General features: G+C 58.7%; 1 protein-coding gene across 1 annotated transcript in view; it reads right to left on the bottom strand.

The window, feature by feature from the left end:
* The window catches only part of sms (spermine synthase), a 63,648-nt gene extending 56,866 nt beyond the window's left edge, over positions 1–6,782 (bottom strand). The window contains exon 1 of the mRNA XM_059650008.1: positions 6,770–6,782. Coding sequence (XP_059505991.1) covers positions 6,770–6,782 — 13 coding nt within the window. The remainder of the gene's footprint in view (positions 1–6,769) is intronic.
* Positions 6,783–7,278: the final 496 nt, after the last annotated feature.

The raw sequence follows: 7,278 nt of genomic DNA, 5'->3' as shown, positions 1-7,278 counted from the left end.
AGAGTGAGGGAGGGGGAGAGAGAGAGTGAGGGACGGGGAGAGAGAGAGTGAGGGAGGGGGGGAGAGTGAGAGCGTGAGGGGGGGGAGAGAGTGTGAGGGAGGGGGGAGAGAGAGAGTGTGAGGAGGGGGAGAGAGAGAGTGTGAGGGAGGGGGGAGAGTGAGTGTGAGGGAGGGGGAGAGGCGGGGGAGAGAGAGGAGGGAGGAGAGAGAGTGTGGGGGAGAGGGGAGAGAGAGAGTGTGGGGGAGAGGGGAGAGAGAGAGTGTGGGGGAGAGGGGGAGAGAGAGAGTGTGGAGGAGAGGGAGAGAGAGAGGGAGGAGGGGTAGGGGAGGGAGGGGGAGAGAGAGACTGTGGGAGAGAGAGAGAGTGTGGGAGGGAGGGACTGAGGGGGAGGGGGGAGGCAGAGAGAGAGAGGTGGGGACGGAGGGGGAGAGAGAGGGAGGGACGGAAGGGGAGAGAGGGGGAGGGACGGAATGAGGGAGGGGGAGAGAGAGTGAGTGTGAGGGAGGGGGAGAAAGAGAGGGAGTGTGTGAGGGAGGGGGAGAGTGTGAGGGAGGGGGAGAGAGAGAGGGAGGGGGGGAGAGAGAGAGAGTGAGGGAAGGGGAGAGAGTGAGGGAGGGGGGGAGAGAGAGAGGGAGGGGGGAGAGAGAGAGAGAGTGAGGGAGGGGGGAGAGAGTGAGGGAGGGGGAGAGAGTGAGGGAGGGGGAGAGAGAGAGAGTGTGAGGGAGGGGAAGAGAGTGAGGGAGGGAGGGCTTGAGACAGAGAGAGGGGGAGAGAGAGAGAGTGTGAGGGAGGGGGGGGAGAGAGAGAGAGAGAGTGTGTGAGGGAGGGGAAGAGAGTGAGGGAGGGAGGGCTTGAGACAGAGAGAGAGTGAGGGAGGGGGAGAGAGAGAGAGTGAGGGAGGGGGAGAGTGTGAGGGAGGGGGAGAGAGAGAGAGAGAGAGTGTGTGAGGGAGGGGGGAGAGAGAGAGAGAGAGTGTGTGAGGGAGGAGAAGAGAGTGAGGGAGGGAGGGCTTGAGACAGAGAGAGAGTGCAGGGAGGGGAAGAGAGAGAGTGAGGGAGGGGAGAGAGTGAGGGGGGGAGAGACTAAGGGGGGGAGAGAGTAAGGGAGGGGGAGAGAGAGAGTGAGGGAGGGGGAGAAAGACAGAGAGTGTGTGAGGGAGGGGGAGAGAGTGAGGGAGGGAGGTACGGAGGGGGACGGGGGCAGAGAGAGAGAGGGGGGGGACGGAGGGGGAGAGAGAGGGAGGGATGGAGGGGGAGAGAGTGAGGAAGGGGGGACAGAGCGAGAGTGTGTGAGGGAGGGGGAGAGAGAGAGAGAGAGTGTGAGTGAGGGAGGGAGGGGGAGAGAGAGTGAGGGAGGGGGAGAGAGAGAGTGAGGGAGGGAGGGGTTGAGACAGAGGGAGAGTGAGGGAGGGGGAGAGAGAGAGTGAGGGAGGGAGGGGTGAGACAGAGAGAGAGTGAGGGAGGGGGAGAGAGTGAGGGAGGGGGAGAGAGTGAGGGAGGGGGAGAGAGTGAGGGAGGGGGAGAGAGAGAGAGTGAGGGAGGGGTGGAGAGCGAGTGAGGGAGGGGGGAGAGAGCGTGAGGGAGGGGGGGAGAGAGCGTGAGGGAGGGGGAGGGAGAGAGCGTGGGGGGGGAGAGAGAGTGAGAGGGAGGGGGGAGAGAGAGAGTGTGAGGGAGGGGGGAGAGAGAGGAGGGAGGGGGAGAGAGAGAGAGAGAGAGAGTGTGAGGGAGGGGGAGAGAGAGAGAGAGTGTGTGAGGGAGGGGGAGAGAGTGAGGGAGGGAGGGCTTGAGACAGAGAGAGTGAGAGAGGGGGGAGAGAGAGAGAGTGTGAGGGAGGGGGAGAGAGAGAGAGAGAGGAGTGAGTGAGGGAGGGGAAGAGAGTGAGGGAGGGAGGGCTTGAGACAGAGAGAGAGAGTGAGGGAGGGGGAGAGAGAGAGTGAGGGAGGGGGAGAGAGAGAGTGAGGGAGGGGGAGAGAGAGAGAGTGTGTGAGGGAGGGGGAGAGAGAGAGAGTGAGGGAGGGGGAGAGAGAGAGAGTGAGGGAGGGGTGGAGAGCGAGTGAGGGAGGGGGGAGAGAGCGTGAGGGAGGGGGGGAGGGAGAGAGCGTGAGGGGGGGAGAGAGAGTGTGAGGAGGGGGGAGAGAGAGAGTGTGAGGGAGGGGGGAGAGAGAGGAGGGAGGGGGAGAGAGAGAGAGAGAGTGAGGGCGGGGGAGAGAGAGAGAGAGAGAGAGAGAGTGTGAGGGAGGGGGAGAGAGAGAGAGTGTGTGAGGGAGGGGGAGAGAGTGAGGGAGGGAGGGCTTGAGACAGAGAGAGAGTGAGAGAGGGGGAGAGAGAGAGAGTGTGAGGGAGGGGGAGAGAGAGAGAGAGAGTGTGAGGGAGGGGAAGAGAGTGAGGGAGGGAGGGCTTGAGAGAGAGTGAGGGAGGGGGAGAGAGAGAGTGAGGGAGGGGGAGAGAGTGAGGGAGGGGGAGAGAGTGAGGGAGGGGGAGAGAGAGAGAGTGTGTGAGGGTGGGGGAGAGAGAGAGAGTGTGAGGGAGGAGAAGAGAGTGAGGGAGGGAGGGCTTGAGACAGAGAGTGAGGGAGGGGGAGAGAGAGAGTGAGGGAGGGGAGAGAGTGGGGGGGGGAGAGACTAAGTGGGGGAGAGAGTAAGGGAGGGGGAGAGAGAGAGAGTGAGGGAGGGGGAGAGAGTGAGAGAGGGAGGGATGGAGGGGGACGGGGGGCAGAGAGAGAGGGGGGGGACGGAGGGGGAGAGAGAGGGAGGGATGGAGGGGGAGAGAGTGAGGGAGGGGGGAGAGAGAGAGAGTGTGTGAGGGAGGGGGACAGAGCGAGAGTGTGTGTGGGAGGGGGAGAGAGAGAGAGAGAGTGTGTGAGGGAGGGGGAGAGAGAGAGAGTGTGAGTGAGGGAGGGAGGGGGAGAGAGAGTGAGGGAGTGGGAGAGAGAGAGTGTGGAGGGAGGGGTTGAGACAGAGGGAGAGTGAGGGAGGGGGAGAGAGAGAGGGAGGGAGGGGTTGAGACAGAGAGAGAGTGAGGGAGGGGGAGAGAGAGAGAGTGAGGGAGGGGTGGAGAGCGAGTGAGGGAGGGGGGGAGAGAGCATGAGGGAGGGGGGGAGAGAGAGAGCGTGAGGGGGGGAGAGAGAGTGTGTGGGAGGGGGGAGAGAGAGAATGTGAGGGAGGGGGGAGAGAGGAGGGAGGGGGAGAGAGAGAGAGAGAGAGAGTGAGGGCAGGGGAGAGTGAGAGAGAGAGTGTGAGGGAGGGGGAGAGAGAGAGAGAGTGTGTGAGGGAGGGGGAGAGAGAGAGAGAGTGTGAGGGAGGGGGAGAGAGAGAATGTGAGGGAGGGGGGAGAGAGAGGAGGGAGGGCTTGAGACAGAGAGAGAGTGAGGGAGGGGGAGAGAGAGAGTGAGGGAGGGGGAGTGAGTGAGGGAGTGGGAGAGAGAGTGAGTGAGGGAGTGGGAGAGAGAGTGAGTGTAGGAGGGGGAGAGAGAGAGAGTGAGGGAGGGGGAGAGAATGAGGGAGAGGGGGACGGGGTCAGAGAGAGAGAGGAGGGGACGGAGTGGAGAGAGAGAGGGAGGGATGGAGGGGGAGAGTGAGGGAGGGGGAGAGAGAGAGGGAGGGGGAGAGAGAGAGGGAGAGTGTGAGGGAGGGAGAGAGAGTGTGTGTGGGAGGGGGAGAGAGAGAGAGTGTGAGGGAGAAGGAGAGAGAGAGAGTGTGAGGGAGGGAGGGAGAGAGAGAGAGTGTGAGTGAGGGAGGGGGAGAGAGAGAGTGAGGGGAGGGAGGGGGAGAGAGAGTGAGGGAGCGGGAGAGAGAGAGTGAGGGAGGGAGGGGGTTGAGACAGAGAGAGAGTGAGGGAGGTAGGGGTTGAGACAGAGAGAGAGTGAGGGAGGGGGAGAGAGAGAGAGTGAGGGAGGGGGAGAGAGAGAGAGTGAGGGAGGGGGAGAGAGAGATTGAGGGAGGGGGAGAGAGAGTGAGGGAGGGGGGAAGAGAGTGAGGGAGGGAGGGGGGGAGAGAGAGAGTGTGGGGGAGGGGAGAGAGAGAGTGTGGGGGAGGGGGAGAGAAAGAGAGGGGGAGGGGGGAGAGAGAGAGTGTGGGGGAGGGTGGAGAGAGGGGGAGAGAGTGACAGTGAGGGAGGGGGAGAGAGAGAGAGTGTGTGGGAGCGAGGGACGGAGGGGGAGGGGGGGCAGAGAGAGAGAGGGGGGACGGAGGGGGAGAGGGAGGGGGGAGAGAGGGAGGGGGGAGAGGGTGGGAGGGGGAGAGAGAGGGGGATGGAGAGCAGGAGAGAGTGTGTGGGAGTGAGGGAGGGAGTGTGGGAGGGGGAGGGAGGGAGTGGGGGGGAGAGAGTGCGAGAGGGAGGGAGTGGGGGGGGAGTGAGAGAGGGGGAGAGAGGGAGGGAGGGTGGGGGAGAGAGGGAGGGAGGGCCGGGGAGAGAGAGGGAGGGATGGAGGTGGGAGAGAGAGAGGGAGGGACGGAGGCGGGGAGAGAGAGGGTCGAGGGGAGAGAGAGTCGGGGGAGAGAGAGAGAGAGAGAGAGTGTGTGAGGAAGGGAGGGAGGGGGGAGAGAGGGATGGAGGGGGAGAGAGGGATGGAGGGGGAGGGAGCGAGTGAGGGGAGGGAGCGAGTGAGGGGGAGGGAGAGTGAGGGGGAGGGAGAGTGAGGGGGAGGGAGAGTGAGGGGGAGGGAGAGTGAGGGGGGAGAGAGAGTGAGGGGGAGAGAGAGTGAGGGGGAGAGAGAGTGAGGGGGAGGGGGGAGAGAGGGAGGGAGAGTGTGTGGGAGGGAGAGTGTGTGGGAGGGGAGAGAGAGAGAGAGAGAGGGGGGGAGAGAGAGTGTGAGAGGTGGGGGGGAAGAGAGAGAGAGAGAGTGTGTGGGAGGGAGGGGAAGAGTGAGTGAGGGAGGGGGGAGGGAAAGAGAGAGTGAAGGATGGAGGGGGAGAGAGAGTGAGGGAAGGAGAGGGAGAGGGAGGGAGGGAGGTGGAGAGAGAGGCAGGGAGTGAGGATGGAGGGGGAGAGAGAGGGAGAGTGTGAGGGGGGGGAAGTGGGGGGAGAGATGGGGGAGGGAGAGTGGGGGGGGAGGGAGAGGGGGAGAGAGATGGGGGGGAGGGGGAGAGAGGGCGGGGGAGAGGAGGAAGAGGAGGAGGGGGGAGAGAGTGAGAGAGAGGTGGGGGGAGAGAAGGAGAGAGTGTGGGGGGGGGAGAGAGGGAGGGAGGGGGAGAGAGAGAGAGATAGGGAGGGGGGGAGAGAGAGAGGGGGGGAGGAGAGAGAGAGAGTGTGTGTGAGGGAGGGAAGGGGAGAGAGAGAGTGTGAGGAGGGAGGGGGAGAGAGAGAGAGCGAAGGAGGGAGGGACGGGGGGAGAGAGTGTGAGGGGTGAGGTGGGGGGGGGAGTGAGGGAGGGAGGGGGAGAGACAGCGAGTGAGTGAGGGAGGGAGGGGGAGAGACAGCGAGTGAGTGAGGGACAGAGACAGAGAATAAGAAACTAAGAGAGTTGGGAGAAAGACACTGACTGAGTGAGAGGGACAGACAGAGTGAGAGTGGGGGTTTAGGGACAGGTGAGGACTGAGCGGTATTGTCAATAGACTATTGAGAGGGACCCAGATCTGGGGTGAAAAAAATGATTCTTCAATTCTTCTCTAAGCCTCCTGCACCTTACCTCAAACCTGTTCCCCCTCGTTATTGACCCCTCTACTAAGGGGTAAGGTTACTCCCTATCCACCCTGACTAAGCAGCTTTGAACTTTATGCATCTCAATAAGATCCCTGTCATCGTTCTCTGCTTTAAGGAAAACAAACTCAGTTATGAAGTTTCCTGCCTCAACTACCCTCCCAGACAGTGCATTCCAGATCCATCATTCCCTAGCTGAAAAACTCATTTCCTCAAATCGCCTCTAAACCTCCTGCCTTTTGCTTTAAAATGTTGCCCCCTTGTTAATGACCCCTATGGGAACCAGCTGATTTAAATTCACCCTATCTATGCCCCTCATAATCTTATCCACCTCTATCAGATAACCCCTCAGCCTTGACTGCTCTAAAGAAAACAACCCAAGCTTATCCAGCCTCTCTTCATCGCTGGAATGGTCCATTCCAGGCAACGTCCCTTGGCAAATCTCCTCTGTACCTGCTCCAGTGCAATCACAATCCTTCCTACAGTGTGGCGATAAGAAATGCACACAGTACTCCAGCTTCAATTTTACCTTTCTGCACTTATGATCTGTACCTTGACTGATAAATTTAAATGTCCCATATGCTTTCTTAACTACCCTATTAACCTGTCCTATTGCATTTAGGGATCTGTGGACAAGCACCACAAGATCTGTCTGATCATAATCAAAGCCCCCTCCCACTCCAGTCATAATCTCTTCCAACCTCTTCTGTCAGGTAGAAGATACAAAAGCTTAAACACACGTACCAACAGATTCAAGAACAGCCTCTTCCCTGATATTATTAGACTTCTGAATGGACCTCTCAAATTTTAAATTTAATGTTGATCTCACTATATGTGCATCTTCTCTGCAGCCTTAACACTGTATTCTTCGCTCTGTTCTAAAACTCGAAAGCATTTTGTGTGGTAGGATCTGCCAGTGCTGCATTCAAAACAAAACTTTTCACTGTACCCAGGTACTTGTGACAATAATAAATCAAAATCAAATCCTCTATGTTTCCTAATGTCTTGCTATTCATTGAGGGCTCTGGAGTTGAGTTGAAAGTACATCGCCTCACACTTATCAGGTTAAATTCCATCTGTCACTGATCTGCTTCTCTGGCCAATCCGATGAAATCCTCAGGTAGCCTAATACCTTCCTCCCCCATCGTCAACCACCTGGCTAATTTTAGTGTCATCTGCAAATGTACTTATCATCCCTTTCACACTCTCATCTACATCATTAATGAGTATCACAAATAATAAGGGACCCACTGCTTCAGTCACAAAATTGATTTTGTTCTGATATTTGAACTTCTAATGTGCATGTCCCAATCTTTACACTTACAACATTGATAAGGATCGCTTCCTACTTCCGGGTTTGCTGACTGTAAAATTTTAAATGTTATTAGCTCCTTGTCCTACATTAGTGAGAGCATTGCGGCTGAACACCTCAGATACGGTGTCAGGGTTAGTGTTCAAAGGCAGGCAATGGCCTCATGGTATTATCACTAGACTATTAACTCAGAGGCTCAGGTAATGTCCCAGAGACCTGAGTTCATACTCCTGCCTTGGCAGATTGTGAAATCTGAATTAAATAAAAATCTGGTCTAATGATGACCATGAAACCATCAGGGAAAAGCTCGTCAGATCTAAGGAAGGAAA

Source organism: Stegostoma tigrinum, chromosome 12 (genome assembly GCF_030684315.1).
Source record: "Stegostoma tigrinum isolate sSteTig4 chromosome 12, sSteTig4.hap1, whole genome shotgun sequence".
Taxonomy (NCBI): Eukaryota; Metazoa; Chordata; class Chondrichthyes; order Orectolobiformes; family Stegostomatidae; genus Stegostoma; species Stegostoma tigrinum.
The sequence above is the reverse complement of the archived record's forward strand: the minus strand, read 5'-3'. Positions and strand labels throughout refer to the sequence as shown.